This window comes from Ascaphus truei, chromosome 10 (genome assembly GCF_040206685.1).
Source record: "Ascaphus truei isolate aAscTru1 chromosome 10, aAscTru1.hap1, whole genome shotgun sequence".
Classification (NCBI taxonomy): Eukaryota; Metazoa; Chordata; class Amphibia; order Anura; family Ascaphidae; genus Ascaphus; species Ascaphus truei.
In genome coordinates, this window is record NC_134492.1 from 55,716,332 (window position 1) to 55,741,371 (window position 25,040).

At 48.8% G+C, this 25,040-nt stretch overlaps 1 protein-coding gene across 2 annotated transcripts; it reads right to left on the reverse strand.

Annotated features, from left to right (window-relative positions):
• Nucleotides 1-2,913: 2,913 nt before the first annotated feature.
• Nucleotides 2,914-21,327, reverse strand: LOC142503967 (uncharacterized). 2 transcript variants are annotated; one of them, XM_075616993.1, is made up of 3 exons: nucleotides 21,237-21,327; nucleotides 6,453-6,616; nucleotides 2,914-4,502 (listed from the first exon to the last, which is right to left on the reverse strand). In XM_075616993.1, the coding sequence occupies exons 2-3, from the start codon at nucleotides 6,481-6,483 to the stop codon at nucleotides 3,007-3,009; spliced, it is 1,527 nt and encodes a 508-aa protein (XP_075473108.1). In that variant the 5' UTR covers nucleotides 6,484-6,616; nucleotides 21,237-21,327; the 3' UTR covers nucleotides 2,914-3,006. The 2 variants fall into 2 exon arrangements, with proteins under 2 accessions (XP_075473108.1, XP_075473109.1); XM_075616994.1 differs by having other exon boundaries at nucleotides 6,453-6,575; nucleotides 21,234-21,314.
• Between the last annotated feature and the right edge of the window lie 3,713 nt (nucleotides 21,328-25,040).

Here is a 25,040-nt window from a genome sequence, read left to right on the forward strand (position 1 = left end):
CCTCTTTGCTAAACGCCATTTTGTAACTATGCACTTGATTAAGTCCTCATGCCGTCACCAATTCCAAAGAATATTTATTAAATTACTACATTTAAGAATTATTTGATAATCTACTATGGCAGGTCTATAATTGGTAGCAAAATGTAATGAAACCAGTGATTTTTATACATGATGATAAATAATAGGGTGTGTATATCTACACAGTTAATGTAGTGTGATATTGTTATGATCGGGGTATGAGGGGTTAATGGGATCTGTGTATATGTTGATCTGCATCCCTCTGCTTCAGCAGAATTGCCCTGGTCTGAGATGTATTTCCCCAGCAGTCTGTGTTATATTACTCTGTGTGTGTATAAATCATGTCAGGAGAGAAAGGGTTAACCATATTGTGTATATGTTGATCTGCATCCCCCTGCTTCAGTAGGATTAATTGCTATGTTATGTATTAACATGGAGAGAGAGGTTAACTGTGTATTTGTCATAATGTAAACCCCATAGAACCATATCTCTGTATGTGTTTGTGCTACAAGGCTGAAATTTGGATATGCTTTCCTATGCAACGAACACAGGTTGCATACATATTGTTAATCTGATTTAATATATGGGAAATATAGTTATGAGTTATCGCTGTTTTGACTATAACTTTGGATAGGTTTGGAAGCTTGCCAAATGGCCACTTTGATATATAATTGTACAATCAAAGGAGGCTACTTGAAAGGCTTTGATGTGGAGAAGTTCCTCAGAGGTGACTCGCCTCATTGCCTATGCAGACCAGGTCTCACAACTAGGTGATAACCATTTCACCTGTCAAACGTAACACCCTACATGAAAGACCCGTCCAATAAGCATTTTTGCTAGACAGGATGGCAACGAAGGCATCATGTCATGTTTTTATAAATGGGCTGGCCAAGTAGCTACAGGGGAGGGTTGTATTAATGAGGGGCTGGGTAAACCCAGCTTCTTGCGTTACCTGGCAACCTGTGATTGGGACAAGGTAATTGTTCACCAATAACTGAACTGCCATGTTAGGACTGGGAGGCCTGCATCTGTATAGTTGCTTGCACCCCTTATTCCTGTGTTACTTGTTGTGCTTGTTGTGGCCTATAACAACTAAGGAGCTGCCATTTGGCTGGATATCTCCTTGTCCAACCCCAGTAAGTGTAAATATTTCTGTAATGTTATTTGCTTGATGTATTGTCTGTTCTGCTCCATAGGAAATAAACTCATTTAGTTTACTATATCCTAGTCTTGTTTAATCTGGCCCGGTTATTGTATATATGTGCTGTTCTCTCGTGACAGCAGGGTTATTTGGAGGGTTATTTCCAACACAATATCTGTAATATTTATGTTTGTATTAAAATAATTAAAAATACTGTACAGAGAGACCTTGCTCAAACCCCTTGGTGGTAAATGCGTGCTGCCTAGGGAGAATGGCAATGTAAACATAAAGGTGTACCTAGAGGGGGTACAAAAAGATCCCTGATGTAGGCGCACTGCAGACCTTTATATAATAATGTGGTCAGAGGTGAAAAAAATGTATATATAAAAAAACAATTTATTAATTGAAGTGTACTTAAAAACGATGTATATCCTCTATTAGGGTATACGTCTAATTGCTAAAGTCACTCAGTATCAATGTTCAATGTATCAATGTTCAATGTATCAATGTTCTGTAGAGCTTAGGCACAGTATATATAGTAGCCAGATGTAAGCTCTTGAGGTGTACTCTGTAAAATCAGTCTTACTGCGTATGCTGTTTAGTAGAAATGCGAGTCTCCTGTGGAGGTATCATGAGAACAAGTGTGTACCAGATATACTCCCAACGTATATTATGAATCCTATGTCTGTATGCCCATCTTCGTGGTAAGTGCTTTATAGGGTAATATAACTATGTTATGACGAAGGTAGGTCTCCAGGTGAGTATACTGTAGTGAACATAATGTCAATAACTGTGTAAGTATACAGACTTCAGGATGAGAGCAACATCCTTAAAGCTGCAGTTCAGTCAATATCCTGCATGTTTTTTTTTTTTAATAAATCAGTTCTGTAGTAAGAAAAAATACTTTTAGCATTTTCTGTTTTAAAAAAATCAACTTTGAAAGACCAATTTTCTTGTATTCTATTTTAACAGCCATTTGCTAAGGCACTGCCCCTTCATGTCCTGTCACAAGCTCTGGCACACCCCTTTGTCAGCCCTGCCCTCCCTCTAGCACTTGTCAGTGCAGGAATGCTCATGAATATTCATGAGCTTCCACTGCCAGTCAAGCAGATTATAAACAAATGCCAGCTTTTAATATGTCACCAAATTTCGACCTATCAATACATGGAAAACGAATTGAGCTGCAGCTATACTGTTCTTTAGGTAATTAGAGATTGCACACAAAACTATTGAAGTAAAAAAATAAATGTAAAAAAAAAAAAAAAATAAAAAAAAAGACTGAACTGCAGCTTTAAGCAATTAGACGTATACCCTAATAGAGGATATACATCGTTTTTAAGTACACTTCAATTAATAAATTGTTTTTTTATATATACATTTTTTTCACCTCTGACCACATTATTATATAAAGGTCTGCAGTGCGCCTACATCAGGGATCTCTTTGTACCCCCTCTAGGTACACCTTTATATTAAAATAATTAATAAGCAGAAACAAATATAATTGTTTGTCCCATTTTTTTGGCCATACACATTTCATGGATAGGATTATAATCTACAAGTTCTGCCCCCCGCTCCCCACAAATACATGTATGCATGTCTTTATTTATATAGCGCCATTAATGTACATAGCGCTTCACAGTAGTACATGACTTGTTTAGGTTTATATTAAGATTATTATTGTGGCTTGAACAGTGCTAGCACAAAAACTCCCAACATCTCTTCAGCAGCTTCAGGGATACAAACACTTCTAGCACTCAAAGGGTTAATAAAAGTTTATTCTGAATTTAGATGGAAAGACAAAGTATGTCTGGTAACTGTAAGATGTTTAGCAAACCTAAGGATTTCTCTCATGTGTGTATTGTTTGATGCCGAATAAGATTTGAATGAAAAGTAAATGTTTTGCCACATTCAGTGCATGCATATGGCCTCTCTCCTGTGTGAATTTTATGGTGATTATTAAGAGCAGAACTGCGAACAAACTGTTTTCCACATTCAGTGCACACATATGGCTTCTCTCCTGTGTGGATTCTGCAGTGGACAAAAAGGTCAGAATGGCAAAAGAATTTTTTCTCACATATGCCACATGTATATGGCTTCACTCCCGCATGGAATTTCTTGTGTGTAGAAAGATACGAGCTGGTCGAAAATCTTTTCCCGCATTCAGTACATGCATATGGCTTTTCTCCGGTGTGAACTCGCTGGTGCTGAATAAGATGTTTATTATAAATAAAGCCTTTGCCACATTCCTTGCATGTAAATGACTTTTCGCTCATGTGAATTTTTTGGTGTGAAGAAAGATTTGACCGTCTAGTAAAGATTTTACCACAAACAGTGCATGGGTGTAGTTTTTTCCCAGCTTGGGTACTCTGGGTGCTTATTATATCTGAAGTGCAAGTGTGGCTTTTGTCACACTTGGGCTTCTCTCTTGTGTGGATAATTTGATGTCTAATAAGACTCGAACTGCAACTAAACCCTTTTCCACACTCATTGCATGCAAATGGTTTCTCCCCAGTGTGGATTCGCTGATGTGCAGAGAGTGAGTAGCTGGTAACAAAGCTCTTCCCACATTCCTTGCATGCAAACGGTTTCTCCCCTGTGTGAATTCGCTGGTGAATGTTAAGCGCTGAGCTGGTATAAAAGCTTTTTCTGCATTCAGTACAAACATGTGGTTTTTCTGCATTGTGGATTCTCTGATGAATCTTGAGAGATGAGCTGGTATTAAAACTTTTCCCACATACAGTGCATGTGTATGGCTTCTCTCCATTGTGGACTCTCTGGTGAGTGTTAAGCGCCGAGCTTGTATAAAAATGTTTCCCACATTCAGTGCATGTATATGGTTTATCTCCATTGTGGAATCTCTGGTGAATGAGAAGATATGAACTTCTTGCAAAGCTTTTACCACATTCAGTGCATGCATATAGTTTCTTTCCAGTGTCGGTTTTCTGGGGATCAGGCAGAGTAACACTGTCAGAAAAGCTTACTCCATGTTCTTTGCATGAATGTGGCTTTTCATTAATATGGATTTCCTGGTGCTTATTGCAATCTAAACTGCAAGTAAATCTCTCTTCAGATTGAAGCTCCTCTCCTACGTGGAGTTTCTGGCATATACAAACATTGACGCTAGATGTAAAGCTTTCCTTGTACTCAGTAGTACATGCAGAATTCTTCTCCACAGATTCATTTGCATGGGGTAAAACAAGAGTGGCAGTACAAGTGAAGCTTTGCTCATGCGCAGTGGATTCCTCAAGTGTTTTTACAGCAGCGTTTTTTTGTTTGCTTGTTCTGCAGTGGTCCCTGTACTTGTGAGATTTATCCTTTGTATTCCCAAGTATGGGTCCACAATCTGCAAAACAAGAGGGGAGCAAAAAGGCATTAGAGAAAAATAATGCAATAGTTTTTCATGAACTACAATTAACTATCTGGACTAAGACAAGAAATACAGCATTCTGGCTATAAAATATACACTGACAGGTTATCTTAACTAATATACAGAAAGGAACTACAGTCTCAATATGTCCAAGTAAACCTGATGAAATAAAAATAAATACTGCTCTTTACTAAAAGCGTATATTGAACAGACAAAACTGTTCCATCAATTAAACGTGTCCTGCAACTCCCCTGAAACGTGTCCTGCAACTCCCCTGAAACGTGTCCTGCAACTTCCCTGAAACGTGTCCTGCAACTCCCCTGAAACGTGTCCTGCAACTCCCCTGAAACGTGTCCTGCAACTCCCCTGAAACGTGTCCTGCAACTCCCCTGAAACGTGTCCTGCAACTCCCCTGAAACGTGTCCTGTAACCTGCGCGCTGTCTAGGACATTTGGTAGCGACCGTTATAACCAAATCTCAGTTGGCGTTTAGCCACCACTCATCTCTCCGCCACTAAGGTAAGTCCCTAACCTTACCCTAAAAATCCCATAATCTTAACCACCTACACTAACGTGACCCCTAACCTAAAAACCTTAACTCTTACCCTAAATCCCCTTAACTTAAAAACTTTTCACCCCTACCGTAAAAATCAAAACCCCTTACCCTAAAACCCCTACCTTTACCCCCTACTCCAAAGGCTAAAACCCCTTAAATTAATTTACCTTATTGGCAATGCGGCCGACGGCATAAGGTCCCTCGGCAGACAAACGCCGACGGAAACATGGCCGTGGCAAAACGACTGCGATTAAATGTCCGATTCGGACCTGCGCGCGCTCACAACCACGACACGAATCTCAAACTGACCAAGGTTAGACCCATTTTGAAAATACGTCGCCATCAATTTACAAGCATCAATTTAATGGGAAAAAGAGATGTGTTTCCTTATATTCAACTAATTGGAGAGTGGAGATGCACACCAAAAAAAAAAAAAAACACAAGCCAACTGCTACTGCAAATAAGTAGCCAAAAATAAGATCAATTGAAAAGCACCCCAGTGTTAAAGAAAAAAATTGCAGAAATGAATTGTAAAATTAACGTTTTGGTGTAAAATGACACCTTCGTTTAGTCCTGAGTAAAGTCTAATTTTACACTGAAACGGTGATTTTACAATAAATGTTTGCTTTATAAGCCTGGTGTGCTATTCAATTACTGTTAGTTTTGCTTATATTCAGTCATACGCAGAGCATACACAGTATGAAACAGATGCCTCTTCAAAAATAAATAAATACTTCGCTAAAATTATTTAGCAATGTGAAACAGCAAATCACTTTCTCTGACCTGAATATGTGGAAATATAATTATACAATTAAGTAGAATTTATTGCACAAATGACTGTTTATATTTAATTTACAACGTTTGAGGTCAAATTTGGGAAATATAAATAGATCTGAGTTTTCTGAATACATATTAACAAAATTGAGTCCGGGTGTGACAGAATTGAACAGGGAAGTAATATTTATTTCTCACAATAGCACATCCAATAAATAAATAAATATATATATATATTTTTTAACACTCAAACTTGGGAAGAGGCCAGTATCAAGCACAGCAAAGTTTAAAAAAAAAAAAAAAAAGAATACAGATACTAATCAATAATAGCCAGATTATAGACGTCAACTTTTTATTTTGCGGTGTGTTGGATTTATCTTGTCTATTTATCTTGCAAAAATCAGAAGATAAGAGGTTGTGTCGCGTCATTTCACGTAAAATAAACAGAATATGAAAATGTCGTCACTCACCTACATTTAATATCTAGCACGTCAGTTCCACCAGCTCACTTTAGTCCTATGAGGAACCGACACTTAAAACTAAAATGAACCAAAAAGGTAATGATTGCTTTATTATAATTAAAGAGACTCCTCTTACCCAGAGAGTTGAGAGTCTGGTCATTTTCCATTTTGACGTCTTGGTAAAACTCCTCTAGTTCTTTTAAATCCTTCCACCTAAGCAATAGGTTGTATACTCCTCAACCGTTATAGATACCTGCAATACGGGAGGCTCCTCAGCACACTTCAGGAGCAGGCTCCATTCTGCAATGTTAAAAGAAAATATATTCACATGTTGCATTAATGGGTGGAGAAAAATATAAAATATTTAGGAGCGAGCATTTTGTTAGGCGTGTAGGGAAGTAAAGGGGGAGATGGAGGGGTGTCATTTCAGCTGCCTCGCCCCACCGCCGATGGCCCTATCACTGTGCGTGTCAGTGTGCATCGGTGACACTCTTACTTTGCGTACATTGAGCGCTTGGGCGGGCAGAGTATAGGAGGACTTAGACTAGCCCAGTCCAGGGTTGCGCGATATACCGGTGTCACAGTAATATCGCGATAACATTTCATTGTATACCGATTAAATGGGGATAAATTGGGGGAATCCTTGATGAAGAAGGATTTAGGAGTTTTTGTAGACAGCAGGCTTAGCAATAGTGCCCAAAGTCATGCAGTAGCTGCAAAGGCAAACAAGATCTTATCTTGCATCAAACGGGCAATGGATGGAAGGGAAGTAAACATAATTATGCCACTTTACAAAGCATTAGCAAGAACACACCTTGAATATGGAGTACAATTTTGGGCACCAATCCTAAGAAAAGACATTATGGAACTAGAGAGAGTGCAGAGAAGAGCCACCAAATTAATAAAGGGGATGGACAATCTAACTTATGAGGAGAGGCTAGCTAAATTAGATTTATTTACATTAGAAAAGAGGCGTCTGAGAGGGGATATGATAACTATATACAAATATATTCGGGGACAATACAAGGAGCTTTCAAAAGAACTATTCATCCCACGGGCAGTACAAAGGACTCGGGCCATCCCTTAAGGTTGGAGGAAAGGAGATTTCACCAGCAACAAAGGAAAGGGTTCTTTACAGTAAGGGCAGTTATAGTGTGGGATTCTTTACCCATGGAGACTGTGATGGCAGATACAATAGATTTGTTCAAAAAAAGGTTGGACATCTTTTTAGATGGGAAAGGTATACAGGGATATACCAAATAAGTATACATGGGAAAGATGTTGATCCAGGGATTAATCCGATTGCCATTTCTTGGAGTCAGGAAGGAATTAATTTTTCCCCTTAATGGGGTTTTTTGTTTGCCTTCCTCTGGATTAATAAGTAAGTATAGATATAGAATAAAGTATCTGTTGTCTGAATTTAGCATAGGTTGAACTTGATGGACGGAAGTCTTTTTTCAACCTCATCTACTATGTAACTACTATGTAACTATGTAACCTCATCTACTATGTCAGCGGTGCGCAAACTGGGGGACGTGAGATAGCCTGCGGGGGGTGTGCGGTTTAGAGGCCCCGCGCGCTTCTCAAAAGGCACTTAAATTAAGTGCCGGGGGAGCTGCAGGGCCTTTGTAAACCTTTACCTTGGCTCCGCACGCGTCGCCATGGCAACGCAACGGCATTTCATGTGACGCCAGACTTCTTTGTGCCGGCAGTGCTGATGGACTTATCCCCGCTGAGCCAGGCAAGAGCGCGGTCAGTCATGCGTTACTAAACACGAGCGCTGATGCCGGCTGCGCGGTGACTGACAGGTTAGTCAGCACTACGCCGCTTAAATCCAGAGGTTTGCGGGTGTGAGAGCGAGGCGCAGAGCTTCAGTGCTATGACCCCACAGGTACCCACGGGAGGGGGCGGCCAGGGGGATGGGTTGGGGAAGAGTTTGTGTGTGTCACACCCTGTCACTGTGTCCGGGCCGCAGATGGGTGAGGGGTGGTTATGGGGGGTGGGGGAATCAGGGCAGCCGGCAAATCCCTCATATAAGACTTAAAACACTAGGACGTTTGGCCGCGACCAAAACGCCGCCAGTGCTCCGCGTCCAGAGACATTTCGCCGCGGGATACTTCGCCGCGATGTCCGCTCGTGCCCGACTGCCGTACGCAACGCGGCTGAACCGACAAGCCAGGTCTGCATGTCCCGACCGCCCGCTCAATCTTTAAATGTCCCGTGCAAGACATTTAAACATGCAGTTATCAGAGTGGGCAGCAGCGGGCAGTCGGGCAGGGTGTCACGGGAAGACTCCTAGAGCGGGTAGGACCATCAGTGGCCGGAACAGCGGGTGAAGGCAAGGATAGTTGGGGTCACGGGCTGAGGCAGACAGAGGAACCCTAGGCCAGCAAGAAAGCAGCAGCACACCCGGTGGACAAAGAGAGGAATTATGGCTGGGAGCAGGATGACTAGGAGACCCTGACACAGGGCAGTTGGGAGCAGGAGAGAACTTTGTGGCAATGTGTCTCGCGGCGAGCTGCCCTGCGGCAAAACGTCCCATTCCGTCCTGAATATATCAAAACCTGTTAGAACTTAACTCGATAGAAATGTGTGTTTTTAATCAAACTACAATATAACTATTTTTCCAACATGTATCACCGATTTATATTTCAATATCCACTGGGGACCATACAAACAAGATTGTCCATTTAAGATATGTAATAATGCTTTTGGGGTGGTTGTTTACAATTAGAGATGGGAAATACAAATTCACTGTGAATTTGCAAGTGTTTTCATCCGCGGATGTCCCAAGAACGCAGATTCGTGTTTTTTTCCCCCCATTACTGGAAGTTCGCAGACTGATTTGGATTTTTTTAAAATCCACATTTGTTTGCGGATTTCCAATCCCTGAAATATGGGTTTTGCTGGAGAGGAGAGAGACCTATTTTAGTAGAGTCCAAAGCAAAAAAAAAAGAAGAACATACATATATACAAATGTATCAAATAAAAATAACTTGTTAGACATGTCTGCATCCCTGCTTTTCGCCATTATCACCTAGCATACAGTGCTCCAACTGCAGCAAGGGATTTTGGGAAATTACATGCAAATGAGCACACAGTGCCATCTTTTGTCTCATGTTCACATTACATGGAAAACCCTTGTTTTCTAAAACTAGTGCATGCTTCTTTAAACACAGCTTTTAAACATAGCCTGGGATGAGATGCAAAGCCAATAAACCCACTCACAGACAGACTGTTTCGACCTTGTGGGTCTCATCAGGTGAGGTTGGTTAAACTGGCATTGCAGTATGAGACTTTTTGATAGGTCTACACCACACATTAAGGTTATGGTGAGTGAAAAGGTGACACAGTCATGTGAAAAAGAAAGTACACCCTCTTTGAATTCCATGGTTTTACATACCAGGACATAATAACAATCATCTGTTCCTAGCCGTTACAAAAATTAGGTAAATACAACCTCAGATGAACAACAACACATGACATATTACACCGTGTCATGATTTAACAAAAATAAAGCCAAACTATTTCTATTTTGGTCCTGTATACCTTGCTTTAATAGTGATGTATTGGCATACTTTATTTTGGCCTGACACAGCCCCCATTATTGCATTCACTGTTTGAAACATAGTCATGCTCTTATTTCTATGCACAGATCTGCAGGTTGTGCAATAGTTTGATGTACACCAGATACAGAGCTGCCTATATTGATTGATGACTCTTTGGTGTATACTGTGATCTTTTATGTGACTTTGCCTCATGGAATGTGTTCAGGTAGATGTGAGTCCCCCTCCTCTTTTAATCTTTCTCCCCCTGTTTTTATTTCACCAAAATAATTTTGTATCAATACCACTCTTGACATGCCCGCGTGCTTTTTCAGGAGGATACTTTCTTGTTGCATTATATATATCACCATGTCTGTGAGTGGGTTAACTGGCTTTGCATCTCCCAAGCCCTTGCTTAAAAGCTGTGTCTAAAGCAGCATGCATTGGCTAAGGGTTGCTCATGTAATGTGAGCATGAGATAAAAGGTGGCACTGTGTGCTCATTTGCATGTCATTTCACAGAATCCCTTGCTGCAGTGGAAGTGCTGGGTGATAATGGTGAAAGACAGGGTTGCAGACCTGTCTAAGACATGCAAATGAATATACAGGAATATTTACAGTATAAGTATATATATACATACATATATATGTAACGGTATTTCTGGCCCGGCCTGACCCACCCAATCTCACATTGGCCCCTGTGGTCTAACCGGTCCCCATTACAGTGTAGTAGTGTCTGGTGGTGCACCTGTTGGCAACAGGACTCCTGAGTCTCCCGCATGATGGTGTGTGGGGAGGACCCGTCCAGACAGGCAGCTGAGGTAGTGTGCTGAGTCCTACCTAGTTCCAGTGCAGCGCCTCCACCTCATCAGGGTCCCTTCGGTCACTTGGGGATGGTCCTGACGAGGAACTCCTCTGTGGTGCTCCTCTCTGTACATTCACTCCACACATGTACACGAGAGTGTTTTGGATTGAGAACATCTTTATTGCCTGAATGGGCTAGCTGCCCCTCGCAGTAGATTTTCTAGCCACTCATATTCAGTCAGTGCTTCCCTTTAAAAGGTATGGTTCTCCTTAAATAGGGATTCCCTATCCCCGCAGGGATCTCTGCCCTGTGCCAGGTCCCTGGACACAGTCTTCCTTCTCTGCTACTATAACATAACTCAGGACTCAGATAGAACTACAGAACTACTCAGAACCACGCAGGACACAGAACTAACTTTTAGACACAGTGCTGTGCCTTATGTATACTCTGGAAGCTGACACACCTCTGACATCACTAACCATGGAATCAGAGCATGTGACCACTCCCATCCATACACAGGGCACCCCACCAGGGTGTGAGGGCAAACCTCCATAATTACTGCTGGCATGCCCACAACTTACCAGGCCTTACTGTCAGCAGGAGAGATGACTGTAGCCATTTTACATGACCGCTACATATATATATATACACACACACACACACACACACACACACACACACACACACACACACACACACACACACACACACACACACAGTGTATTTTTGTCATATTGGATGTAGCATTGGGCTTCTCTGTCATCTGTTGTATACATATGCCACGCTCAATAGCACTTCATTTTGACACTTATATAAATATATATATATATATATATATATATATATTGTGGGGGCTCAGGGGTTCCCAAAAAGAGCTTGCTGGGGTTTTGTGTTTTGTTAATCTATTCTCAGCTGTTTCAGCTGTTGGAGGTTAGTGGCTCCTCCTTCCCAGGTTTTAAGCCCGCCCCTCCCCACTTCCCTAGTTTGCAGGTCCTTTCATTCTGCTGGATATAGACCCACTGTGGTCTTTCTCCCTCCTAATATAGGTAAATGAGAATTTTAATCCTAATAGAGGTATATTAGCATCTGGTAGTGTTAGGACTTGCGAACGGGTATCTGCCTTGTCGTGGCTCGCAAGCTTACAACGCTTTGGCCAAAGGGTTAAACTAAATGACCCTTTCCAAGAGAATATATAAGTATTTTACTGTGTATTTATGTCATGTTGGATGTAGCATTGGGCTTCTCTGTAATCTGTTGTATACACACACACACACACACACACACACACACACACACACACACACACACACACACACACACACACACACACACACACACACAAACCTCCCTCCAAATAACATGCTGTAGGAGCTTCCTATTAGGCTGCGCTTATAGTGCCGGCGACGTCGCGTCAAAACAAATGCATTGAATCCGTCGCATGCGCTTATAGTAGGTGCGACGGAGCGACCAAAATCTCTGTAGTCAGTAGAATTTAATTTCTACAGCGACTGTCTCACCATGTGACAGGCTATAAACCAATCAGAGCTTCTGAAGCAGGGAGAGGGGGGATGTGTGTGTGTGTGTGTGAAGTGAAACACACTATATTAACAACTGTAAAATAGTAAATTCTCCCGTAATTTAAAGTAAAAGTAAAGTAAATTCAGCATACAAACAGAAATTACACCTCCTCTCCGTTTCAGCCTTCCCCCATGCTCTTGTCTCCGCCCCTCTGCCTTCCCACTCGCTCGTCTCCGCCCCTCTGCCTTTCCCCATGCTCTTGTCCCCGCCCCTCTGCCGTCCCCCTTGCTCTTGTCTCCGCCCCTCTGCCTTCCCACTCGCTCTTGTCTCCGCCCCTCTGCCTTCCCACTCGCTCTTGTCTACGCCCCTCTGCCTTCCCCCTTACTCTTTTCCCCGCCCCTCTGCCTTCCCCCTTGCTCTTGTCTCCGCCCCTCTGCCTTCCCCCTTGCTCTGATCTCCGCCCCTCTGCCTTCCCCCTTGCTCTGATCTCCGCCCCTCTGCCTTCCCCTTGTCTCCGCCCCTCTGCCTTCCCACTCGCTCTTGTCTCCGCCCCTCTGCCTTCCCACTCGCTCTTGTCTCCGCCCCTCTGCCTTCCCCCTTGCTCTTGTCCCCGCCCCTCTGCCTTCCCCCTTGCTCTGATCTCCGCCCCTCTGCCTTCCCCCTTGCTCTTGTCTCCGCCCCTCTGCCTTCCCCCTTGCTCTGATCTCCGCCCCTCTGCCTTCCCCCTTGCTCTGATCTCCGCCCCTCTCCCTTCCCCCTTGCTCTTGTCTCCGCCCCTCTGCCTTCCCACTCGCTCTTGTCTCCGCCCCTCTGCCTTCCCCCTTGCTCTTGTCCCCGCCCCTCTGCCTTCCCCCTTGCTCTGATCTCCGCCCCTCTGCCTTCCCCCTTGCTGTGGTCTCCGCCCCTCTGCCTTCCCCCTTGCTCTGATCTCCGCCCCTCTGCCTTCCCCCTTGTTCTTGTCTCCGCCCCTCTGCCTTCCCCCTTGCCTTTGTCTCCGCCCCTCTGCCTTCCCCCTTGCTCTTGTCTCCGCCCCCCTGCCTTCCCCCTTGCTCTTGTTCCCGCCCCTCTGCCTTCCCCCTTGCTCTTGTCCCCGCCCCTCTGCCTTCCCCCTTGCTCTTGTCCCCGCCCCTCTGCCTTCCCCCTTGCTCTTGTCCCCGCCCCTCTGCCTTCCCCCTTGCTCTTGTCCCCGCCCCTCTGCCTTCCCCCTTGGTCTTGTCTCCGCCCCTCTGCCTTCCCTCTTGCTTTTGTCTCCGCCCCTCTGCCTTCCCCCTTGGTCTTGTCCCCACCCCTCTGCCTTCCCCCTTGCTCTGATCTCCGCCCCTCTGCCTTCCCCCTTGCTCTGATCTCCGCCCCTCTCCCTTCCCCCTTGGTCTTGTCCCCACCCCTCTGCCTTCCCCCTTGCTCTTGTCTCCGCCCCTCTGCCTTCCCCCTTGCTCTGATCTCCGCCCCTCTGCCTTCCCCCTTGCTCTGATCTCCGCCCCTCTCCCTTCCCCCTTGGTCTTGTCCCCACCCCTCTGCCTTCCCCCTTGCTCTTGTCTCCGCCCCTCTGCCTTCCCCCTTGGTCTTGTCCCCACCCCTCTGCCTTCCCCCTTGCGCTTGTCTCCGCCCCCCTTGCTCTGATCTCCGCCCCTCTGCCTTCCCCCTTGCTCCTGTCTCCGCCCCTCTGCCTTCCCCCTTGCTCTGATCTCCGCCCCTCTCCCTTCCCCCTTGGTCTTGTCCCCACCCCTCTGCCTTCCCCCTTGCTCTTGTCTCCGCCCCTCTGCCTTCCCCCTTGCTCTGATCTCCGCCCCTCTGCCTTCCCCCTTGCTCTGATCTCCGCCCCTCTCCCTTCCCCCTTGGTCTTGTCTCCGCCCCTCTGCCTTCCCCCTTGCTCTTGTCTCCGCCCCTCTGCCTTCCCCCTTGGTCTTGTCCCCACCCCTCTGCCTTCCCCCTTGCGCTTGTCTCCGCCCCCCTTGCTCTGATCTCCGCCCCTCTGCCTTCCCCCTTGCTCCTGTCTCCGCCCCTCTGCCTTCCCCCTTTGTTCTTGTCTCCGCCCCTCTGCCTTCCCCCTTGCTCTTGTCTCCGCCCCTCTGCCTTCCCCCTTTGTTCTCGTCTCCGCCCCTCTGCCTTCCCCCTTGTTCTTGTCTCCGCCCCTCTGCCTTCCCCCTTTGTTCTTGTCTCCGCCCCTCTGCCTTCCCCCTTGCTCTGATCGCCGCCCCTCTGCCTTCCCCCTTGCTCTGATCGCCGCCCCTCTGCCTTCCCCCTTTGTTCTTATCCCCGCCCCTCTGCCTTCCCCCTTTTGTTCTCGTCTCCGCCCCTCTGCCTTCCCCCTTGCTCCGATCTCCGCCCCTCTGCCTTCCCCCTTGCTCCTGTCTCCACCCTTCTGCCTTCCCCCTTGCTCTTGTCTCCGCCCCTCAGCCTTCCCCCTTGCTCTTGTCTCCGCCCCTCTGCCTTCCCCCTTGCTCTGATCTCCGCCCCTCTGCCTTCCCCCTTGCTCTGATCTCCGCCCCTCTGCCTTCCCCCTTGCTCCTGTCTCCGCCCCTCTGCCTTCCCCCTTTGTTCTTGTCTCCGCCCCTCTGCCTTCCCCCTTGCTCTTGTCTCCGCCCCTCTGCCTTCCCCCTTTGTTCTCGTCTCCGCCCCTCTGCCTTCCCCCTTGTTCTTGTCTCCGCCCCTCTGCCTTCCCCCTTTGTTCTTGTCTCCGCCCCTCTGCCTTCCCCCTTGCTCTGATCGCCGCCCCTCTGCCTTCCCCCTTGCTCTGATCGCCGCCCCTCTGCCTTCCCCCTTTGTTCTTATCCCCGCCCCTCTGCCTTCCCCCTTTTGTTCTCGTCTCCGCCCCTCTGCCTTCCCCCTTGCTCCGATCTCCGCCCCTCTGCCTTCCCCCTTGCTCCTGTCTCCACCCTTCTGCCTTCCCCCTTGCTCTTGTCTCCGCCCCTCAGCCTTCCCCTTGCTCCTGTCTCCGCCCCTCTGCCTTCCCCCCTTGCTCTTGTCTCCACCCTTCTGCCTTCCCCCTTGCTCTTGTCTCCGCCCTCTGCCTTCCCCCTTGCTCTTGTCTCCGCCCCTCTGCCTTCCCCCTTGCTCCTGTCTCCGCCCCTCAGCCTTCCCCTTGCTCCTGTCTCCGCCCTCTGCCTTCCCCCTTGCTCTTGTCTCCGCCCCTCAGCCTTCCCCTTGCTCCTGTCTCCGCCCTCTGCCTTCCCCCTTGTTCTTGTCTCCGCCCCTCTGCCTTCCCCCTTCTGTTCTTATCTCCGCCCTCTCTGCCGTCCCCCTTCTGTTCTCGTCTCCGTCCCTCTGCCTTCCCCCTTGCTCCTGTCTCCACCCCTCTGCCTTCCCCCTTGCTCTTGTCTCCGCCACTCTGCCTTCCCCCTTTGTTCTTATCTCCACCCCTCTGCCTTCCCCCTTGCTCTTGTCTCCGCCCCTCTGCCTTCCCCCTTGCTCTGATCGCCGCCCCTCTGCCTTCCCCCTTGCTCTTGTCTCCGCCCCTCTGCCTTCCCCCTTCTGTTCTCGTCTCCGTCCCTCTGCCTTCCCCCTTGCTCCTGTCTCCACCCCTCTGCCTTCCCCCTTGCTCTTGTCTCCGCCACTCTGCCTTCCCCCTTTGTTCTTATCTCCACCCCTCTGCCTTCCCCCTTGCTCTTGTCTCCGCCCCTCTGCCTTCCCCCTTGCTCTTGTCTCCGCCCCTCTGCCTTCCCCCTTGCTCTTGTCTCCGCCCCTCTGCCTTCCCCCTTGCTCTTGTCTCCGCCCCTCTGCCTTCCCCCTTGCTCTTGTCTCCGCCCCTCTGCCTTCCCCCTTGCTCTTGTCTCCGCCCCTCTGCCTTCCCCCTTGCTCTTGTCTCCGCCCCTCTGCCTTCCCCCTTGCTCTTGTCTCCGCCCCTCTGCCTTCCCCCTTGCTCTTGTCTCCGCCCCTCTGCCTTCCCCCTTGCTCTTGTCTCCGCCCCTCTGCCTTCCCCCTTGCTCTTGTCTCCGCCCCTCTGCCTTCCCCCTTGCCTGAAGTCACTCCCCTTGTAGCCAGAGACATCAGATTACAACTTTCGCAACGGCCATGGTACAGGGGACGTCATCCGTAGCCAGCACTATAAACGCAGCCTAACAGAGGCCCCGGGGTCACAGATCGGGGCTCGGTGCTATGGCCATCAAGCTGTCCCTGGAGACCAGTGCTAGAAAAAGGAGGAGTGCATCTTAGAGACCTGGGAGCAGAGGCGCAACTCGGGGGTGGTGCCCGCGGCAAGTTCCTCCAACTCCCAGCAGATACACAGAGACAGACAGCCATGCACGCACTGGCACACACACACTGACACGGAGCATACTTACACACAGCATACACACAGCATAATTACACACACTGACACGGAGCATACTTACACACAGCACACACACAGTATAATTACACACACTGACACGGAGCATACTTACACACAGCATACACACAGTATAATTACACACACTGACACGGAGCATACTTACACACAGCACACACACAGTATAATTACACACACTGACACGGAGCATACTTACACACAGCATACACACAGTATAATTACACACACTGACACGGAGCATACTTACACACAGCATACACACAGCATAATTACACACACTGACACGGAGCATACTTACACACAGCACACACACAGTATAATTACACACACTGACACGGAGCATACTTACACACAGCACACACACAGCATAATTACACACACTGACACGGAGCATACTTACACACAGCATACACACAGCATAATTACACACACTGACACGGAGCATACTTACACACAGCACAAACACAGTATAATTACACACACTGACACGGAGCATACTTACACACAGCACACACACAGCATAATTACACACACTGACACGGAGCATACTTACACACAGCATACACACAGTATAATTACACACACTGACACGGAGCATACTTACACACAGCGCATACACAGTATAATTACACACACTGACACGGAGCATACTTACACACAGCACACACACAGCATAATTACACACACTGACACGGAGCATACTTACACACAGCATACACACAGTATAATCACACACACTGACACGGAGCATACTTACACACAGCACACACACAGTATAATTACACACACTGACACGGAGCATACTTACACACAGCATACACACAGTATAATTACACACACTGACACGGAGCATACTTACACACAGCACACACACAGTATAATTACACACACTGACACGGAGCATACTTACACACAGCATACACACAGCATAATTACACACACTGACGGAGCATACTTACACACAGCACACACACAGTATAATTACACACACTGACACGGAGCATACTTACACACAGCGCACACACAGTATAATTACACACACTGACACGGAGCATACTTACACACAGCACACACACAGCATAATTACACACACTGACACGGAGCATACTTACACACAGCATACACACAGTATAATCACACACACTGACACGGAGCATACTTACACACAGCACACACACAGTATAATTACACACACTGACACGGAGCATACTTACACACAGCATACACACAGTATAATTACACACACTGACACGGAGCATACTTACACACAGCACACACACAGTATAATTACACACACTGACACGGAGCATACTTACACACAGCACACACACAGTATAATTACACACACTGACACGGAGCATACTTACACACAGCATACACACAGTATAATTACACACACTGACACGGACAGTATAATTACACACACTGACACGGAGCATACTTACACACAGCATACACACAGCATAATTACACACACTGACACGGAGCATACTTACACACAGCATACACACAGTATAATTACACACACTGACACGGAGCATACTTACACACAGCACACACACAGTATAATTACACACACTGACACGGAGCATACTTACACACAGCATACACACAGTATAATTACACACACTGACACGGAGCATACTTACACACAGCACACACACAGTATAATTACACACACTGACACGGAGCATACTTACACACAGCATACACACAGTATAATTACACACACTGACACGGAGCATACTTACACACAGCACACACACAGTATAATTACACACACTGACACGGAGCATACTTACACACAGCATACACACAGCATAATTACACACACTGACACGGAGCATACTTACACACAGCACACAGACGGTATACTTACACACAATATCCCCCTCCCCCCCCCCCATGTCATGGAGAGGAGTGAGGGGCACAGTCCTGCAGTTCTTTGCCTCACTCCCAACCCCAGCTTCTATTTCCTGCTCCCTGCTCCCCCTCGCTGATTGACCAGCAATGCAGCGCCGTAACACAGGCACCAGGGGTGATTTGAGCCCCCCATCAGGCTAGATAGATAGATATTGGGACTCTACTAGAATAGGTGTCTCTCTCCTGCTCGAAACAGATTTTTCCAAATCTGCACATGGATGTAATAAAATTCCATGACAGGTTTCACTAAATCTTCCCGGATTTCAGGTGTGGCCGGGATTTTGGTAAATTGGTTTGCCCGTCCCGAGTTACAATACAGTTCCGATGTATATACACAATGCGCACGACAATATTCACAAAGGACTTCATTGTGTTTTTAATCAATCATTGTAAAAAGAATGACTAATCTCACCGTAATAACATGGTGTGTGTTCTTTTAAAAAGCGGCTGCATCCAGCGTCAGTGCGCCACAAAAAAAGTGCGGCATAATCGCTCGCCAAGTTCAGCTTAATGTACACCCTAAATAGCCTGTCTGTATCGATAGCGCAGAATTAAGTTGCAATGTATCAACTCAAAAATGTAGTTGACGCAGCACAAATGTTTCATTACATAGATTGGAAAGGAAGGAAGAGCCTGGGCACTAAGGATTTCTGATAATGAAAAAGCTTTATTCAGCCAGTGTGATCACACTAGTGCCCAGCAGTGCCCAGGCTCTTCCTTCCTATCTAACGTGGAAAACCACCCAGAGATTCCTGAACCAGGAGCACCGGTATTTAATATCTTTTTCCTTGCTGGGGAGTGCAGCATTTACCTTCTAATTTGTAATTACTTCCATTATATAGATTAACATCTATTATTTTTACAGATTCTAACTAATATTACCCCAAAATGTAGTTGTACTAAACCAAGTCAGAAATAAATTAAAAAAAAAAACAAGTCTGTTTTAATTTAAATTATATCAAATCAAGCAACGCGTCAAAAATAAGTTCTAACAACCACTTAGAGTGTGAGCTCTTCGGGGCAGGCACTCCTTTTCCTAGTGTTACCTCCATGCCTGAAGCGCTTATTCCCACTGTGTGTTATATTATTGTGTCCCTTGTGTTACTGCTGTGACGCGCGAAATACATAAATGGCGCTATATAAAGATAAACATACATCATATGTATGGAGTCTCCATACACGCAAAGCCCACTTTAGGAAGGTTTGTATTAGGCCTGGGACATAGTGAGTTTTAAGCTCGCTGAGGCGGGCTGAGCCGCGCTGGGCAGATGCACAAAGCCCCTGCATCTGTCATCAGCGCAGCTATAGTTTCTCCCTCCGCATGCGCGCTGATGCGTGCGGAGGCTGAGAAACTTTGCAGAGACAGGCAGGTTTGAAATTTGCCGCTCGGGGAAGCGGAGGAGCGGTCCCGCCTCCTGGCACGCCTCCGCTCCGCCCCCGCCCCCAGGGCACGCTCACTGCCTCGCCTGCAAGGACAGGAAAAAGCACCATTTTCAGCAGGCGAGGCAGAGCAGGAGCGCGCCTCAGCGCACTTAAACACACTATGTCCCAGGCCTACCTTTCAACACTGAAACGGACGCACAAAATATAATGCAAAATAAAAAAATCAGGTAACCAAAAACAGATTGTAAGCTCAACGGGGCAGATTTGTGCTGCAAAATGTCTCTGTACAGTGCTGCGTACACTGACTGCGCTATACAAGGAACAAAAAACAATGGTTATTATTACAAGAACATTATTATTATTATTATAGAACACAGGCCCCACTGCGGGGTACGGGCTGCACAGTCACTGCGTTACCCCAGTACACAGCGGGGTACGGGATGCACAGTCACTGCGTTACCCCAGGACACAGCGGGGTACGGGCTGCACAGTCCCTGCGTTACCCCAGGACACAGCGGGCTCCGGGCTGCACAGTCCCTGCGTTACCCCAGGACACAGCGGGCTCCGGGCTGCACAGTCCCTGCGTTACCCCAGTACACAGCGGGGTACGGGCTGCACAGTCACTGCGTTACCCCAGGACACAGCGGGGTACGGGCTGCACAGTCACTGCGTTACCCCAGGACACAGCGGGCTCCGGGCTGCACAGTCCCTGCGTTACCCCAGTACACAGCGGGGTACGGGCTGCACAGTCACTGCGTTACCCCAGGACACAGAGGGGTACGGGCTGCACAGTCCCTGCGTTACCCCAGTACACAGCGGGGTACGGGCTGCACAGTCCCTGCGTTACCCCAGTACACAGCGGGGTACGGGCTGCACAGTCCCTGCGTTACCCCAGGACACAGCGGGCTCCGGGCTGCACAGTCCCTGCGTTACCCCAGGACACAGCGGGCTCCGGGCTGCACAGTCACTGCATTACCCCAGGACACAGCGGGCTCCGGGCTGCACAGTCATTGCGTTACCCCAGGACACAGCGGGCTCCAGGCTGCACAGTCCCTGCGTTACCCCAGTACACAGCGGGGTATGGGCTGCACAGTCACTGCGTTACCCCAGGACACAGCGGGGTACGGGCTGCACAGTCACTGCGTTACCCCAGGACACAGCGGGGTACGGGCTGCACAGTCCCTGCGTTACCCCAGTACACAGCGGGGTACGGGCTGCACAGTCACTGCGTTACCCCAGTACACAGCGGGGTACGGGCTGCACAGTCCCTGCGTTACCCCAGTACACAGCGGGGTACGGGCTGCACAGTCCCTGCGTTACCCCAGTACACAGCGGGGTACGGGCTGCACAGTCACTGCGTTACCCCAGGACACAGCGGGGTACGGGCTGCACAGTCACTGCGTTACCCCAGGACACAGCGGGGTCACACTGATAGATAATAAGAGGCGCATGCAGGTACCTGGCGCTGTGCAGATCTCGGCGCCGTCACGTGCATGTAACCGGAAGTCACAGGAGCACGAATCACACACACTGCCCGGCAACGACACTACTTCCTGCCTGGCTGCTGGTGTGCCATGTGACCGTGACGCGTGGCCGCTGGGACTTCTGGGAGTTGTTGTTTTATTCGTGTCAAATGGATTTTTGTTTTACCAGCGGCAGGACCACAATTCCCAGAATCCCTCACACCTTTCATTGCAGCTCTTGCCCAGTGACTATATCACACGGGACTGACGGGAGACCCCCCACACCCCTCTCTTACAGGCACAGAGAGGCCTCTCACCTGCACTATGTTAGCTGGTGGCGTTTGCTGTAACATAGCATCTGTATATATGGATATATGTGTCAGGGTATGTTAATAAACCAAACAACTAGCTGTATAAAGAATGATACTGATATAAGAGGGGAGAGGAGGTGGGGAAAGGGAGAGCTCCTGCTCAGCCTAGTACAGAGAACTGAAGTCTGGTGCAACAGGGATGAAGGGGCAGAAACATGAATAGGAGGATAAGAGCGCTCTGTGCTCAGTCTGCCTCGCGCTCTGCTCAGTCTGCCTCGCGCTCTGTGCTCAGTCTGCTCCGCGCTCTGTGCTCAGTCTGCTCCGCGCTCTGTGCTCAGTCTGCTCCGCGCTCTGTGCTCAGTCTGCTCCGCGCTCTGTGCTCAGTCTGCTCTGCGCTCAGTCTGCGCTCTGTGCTCAGTCTGCTCCACGCTCTGTGCTCAGTCTGCTCCGCGCTCTGTGCTCAGTCTGCTCCGCGCTCTGTGCTCAGTCTGCTCCGCGCTCTGTGCTCAGTCTGCTCCGCGCTCTGTGCTCAGTCTGCTCTGCGCTCTGTGCTCAGTCTGTTCCGCGCTCTGCTCAGTCTGCTTCGCGCTCTGTCTGCGCTCTGTGCTCGGTCTGCTCCGCGCTCTGTGCTCAGTCTGCTCCACGCTCTGTGCTCAGTCTGCTCCGCGCTCTGTGCTCAGTCTGCTCCGCGCTCTGTGCTCAGTCTGCTCCGCGCTCTGTGCTCAGTCTGCTCTGCGCTCTGTGCTCAGTCTGTTCCGCGCTCTGTGCTCAGTCTGCTCTGCGCTCAGTCTGCGCTCTGTGCTCGGTCTGCTCCGCGCTCTGTGCTCAGTCTGCTCCGCGCTCTGTGCTCAGTCTGCTCCGCGCTCTGTGCTCAGTCTGCTCCGCGCTCTGTGCTCAGTCTGCTCCGCGCTCTGTGCTCAGTCTGCTCCGCGCTCTGTGCTCAGTCTGCTCCGCGCTCTGTGCTCAGTCTGCTCCGCGCTCTGTGCTCAGTCTGCTCCGCGCTCTGTGCTCAGTCTGCTCCGCGCTCTGTGCTCAGTCTGCTCTGCGCTCAGTCTGCGCTCTGTGCTCAGTCTGCTCCACGCTCTGTGCTCAGTCTGCTCCACGCTCTGTGCTCAGTCTGCTCCGCGCTCTGTGCTCAGTCTGCTCCGCGCTCTGTGCTCAGTCTGCTCCGCGCTCTGTGCTCAGTCTGCTCCGCGCTCTGTGCTCAGTCTGCTCCGCGCTCTGTGCTCAGTCTGCTCCGCGCTCTGTGCTCAGTCTGCTCCGCGCTCTGTGCTCAGTCTGCTCTGCGCTCTGTGCTCAGTCTGTTCCGCGCTCTTCTCAGTCTGCTCCGCGCTCTGTCTGCGCTCTGTGCTCGGTCTGCTCCGCGCTCTGTGCTCAGTCTGCTCCACGCTCTGTGCTCAGTCCGCTCCGCGCTCTGTGCTCAGTCTGCTCCGCGCTCTGTGCTCAGTCTGCTCCGCGCTCTGTGCTCAGTCTGCTCTGCGCTCTGCTCAGTCTGCTCCGCGCTCTGTGCTCAGTCTGCTCTGAGCTCTGTGCTCAGTCTGCTCTGCGCTCTGTGCTTAGTCTGCTCTGCGCTCTGTGCTCAGTCTGCTCTGAGCTCTGTGCTCAGTCTGCTCTGCGCTCTGTGCTCAGTCTGCTCTGCGCTCTGTGCTCAGTCTGCTCTGCGCTCAGTCTGCGCTCTGTGCTCAGTCTGCTCTGCGCTCTGTGCTCAGTCTGCTCCGCGCTCTGTGCTCAGTCTGCTCTGCGCTCTGCTCAGTCTGCTCCGCGCTCTGTGCTCAGTCTGCTCCGCGCTCTGTGCTCAGTCTGCTCTGCGCTCTGTGCTCAGTCTGCTCTGCGCTCAGTCTGCTCTGCGCTCTGTGCTCAGTCTGCTCTGCGCTCTGTGCTCAGACTGCTCTGTGCTCAGTCTGCTCTGCGCTCAGTCTGCTCTGCGCTCTGTGCTCAGTCTGCTCTGCGCTCTGTGCTCAGTCTGCTCTGTGCTCAGTCTGCTCTGCGCTTCACGTGTTGGATAATGTGATGAATAGTTACAAACTAATTACATTTTGTTTTTAAATAGTTATATCTATTGGTATATTGGTTTATGGCCAATCGGTCAGCAACATGGTCGCGTACAAATAACACATTCATATATACTTATAGCAGGTAAGTAGCCACACTAAAGTTGTATTGCGAAACGGTAAACCTAGTCCGAATAGATCCAGTCATTTCCACCTGCAGCAAATGAATAAACACCTAAACATAGGGCGACCAGAAGTAAAAACTGGGACACATTAAAAAAAAAATATATTTATAAAACACATGACATCACCAACTGCGCTTTATGTCCCCTTTATGTCTTTCCGCCGCTCTCTGTCCCCCCTTCTTAGGCTGTCCCCGCTGGCACTGAGGGCGCTCATGCTTGGAGAGCGCTCCAAGCATGAGCACCGGGTGTCCTGCATGTATGCTCGCATGGGGCATTGCGGGTAGTTGAGCGCGCGGTAAGTATATATTTTTTGTTTACTTAAGCGCCGAGCACGGGTGAGCGTGTGTGCCCGCGCACGAGCACTGCGCGCACAGCGTGAGCGGGTACTTACATATAGCTATATATGTAAGTAACCGCCGCCCGCTCAGCGCTAGCGGGGACGCAGCCTTACACACACCCATCCCTCCATTGTCGTTCCCCCCATCACTCCATTGTCGTTCTACTCTTCCCATTCTGTCTCTCTCCCCATTCTCTCTCTCCCCCATTCTGTGTGTGACCCTCTCTCCCCATTCCCTGTGTCTCTTTCTCCCCCATTCTCTGTGTATCTCGCTCTTCCCCATTCTCTGTGTGTGTGTCTCTCTCAACCTCAGTGTGAGGCGCGTCACCCGCCTCGTCACAGGATGCATCACGGGGGCGGGACCGAAGCCCAATCCTTACAGTACCCCCCCCCCCTTTCCCTTCAGGGGTGACCTCCGGGCGTCCCAGTGATGGCTTTGAGGGAAACCTTTGGTGAAAGGCCCGAACAAGCCTTGGAGCATGAAGTTGGTCCCAGGGAATCCAAGAGCGCTCCACAGGACCAAAGCCCCTCCAATGGACCAGGTATTGGAGCTTTCCTCTGGTTATCCTGGAGTCCAGGTTTGCCTAGACTTCAAATTCTTGGTGGCCTTCAACCAAAAGAGGCCCAGGAGGAGACACCGAAGCAGGAAACTGAAAATCCTGGAAGAAAGGTTTGAGTAAATGAGTGTGCAAGACTGAAGGAATCCTCATAGATGCTGGCAACTGTAGCCAGTAGGCCACCGGACTGACGTTTTTGATGATGGGAAATGGGCCGATATACCTAGCTGCCAATTTTGCTGTGGGAACCTTCAATCGAATGTTTTCTGTGGACAGCCATACCTTTTGCCCTGGATTATAAATTGGTGTTTCACGACGATGCCGGTCGAGCTGTTTCTTCTGCAAAGAGACTGCCTTTCTGAAAATTTGCTGAATCTTTCCCCAAGACCAGTACCCCGGATCTAGGTCCTGCGGTAGGG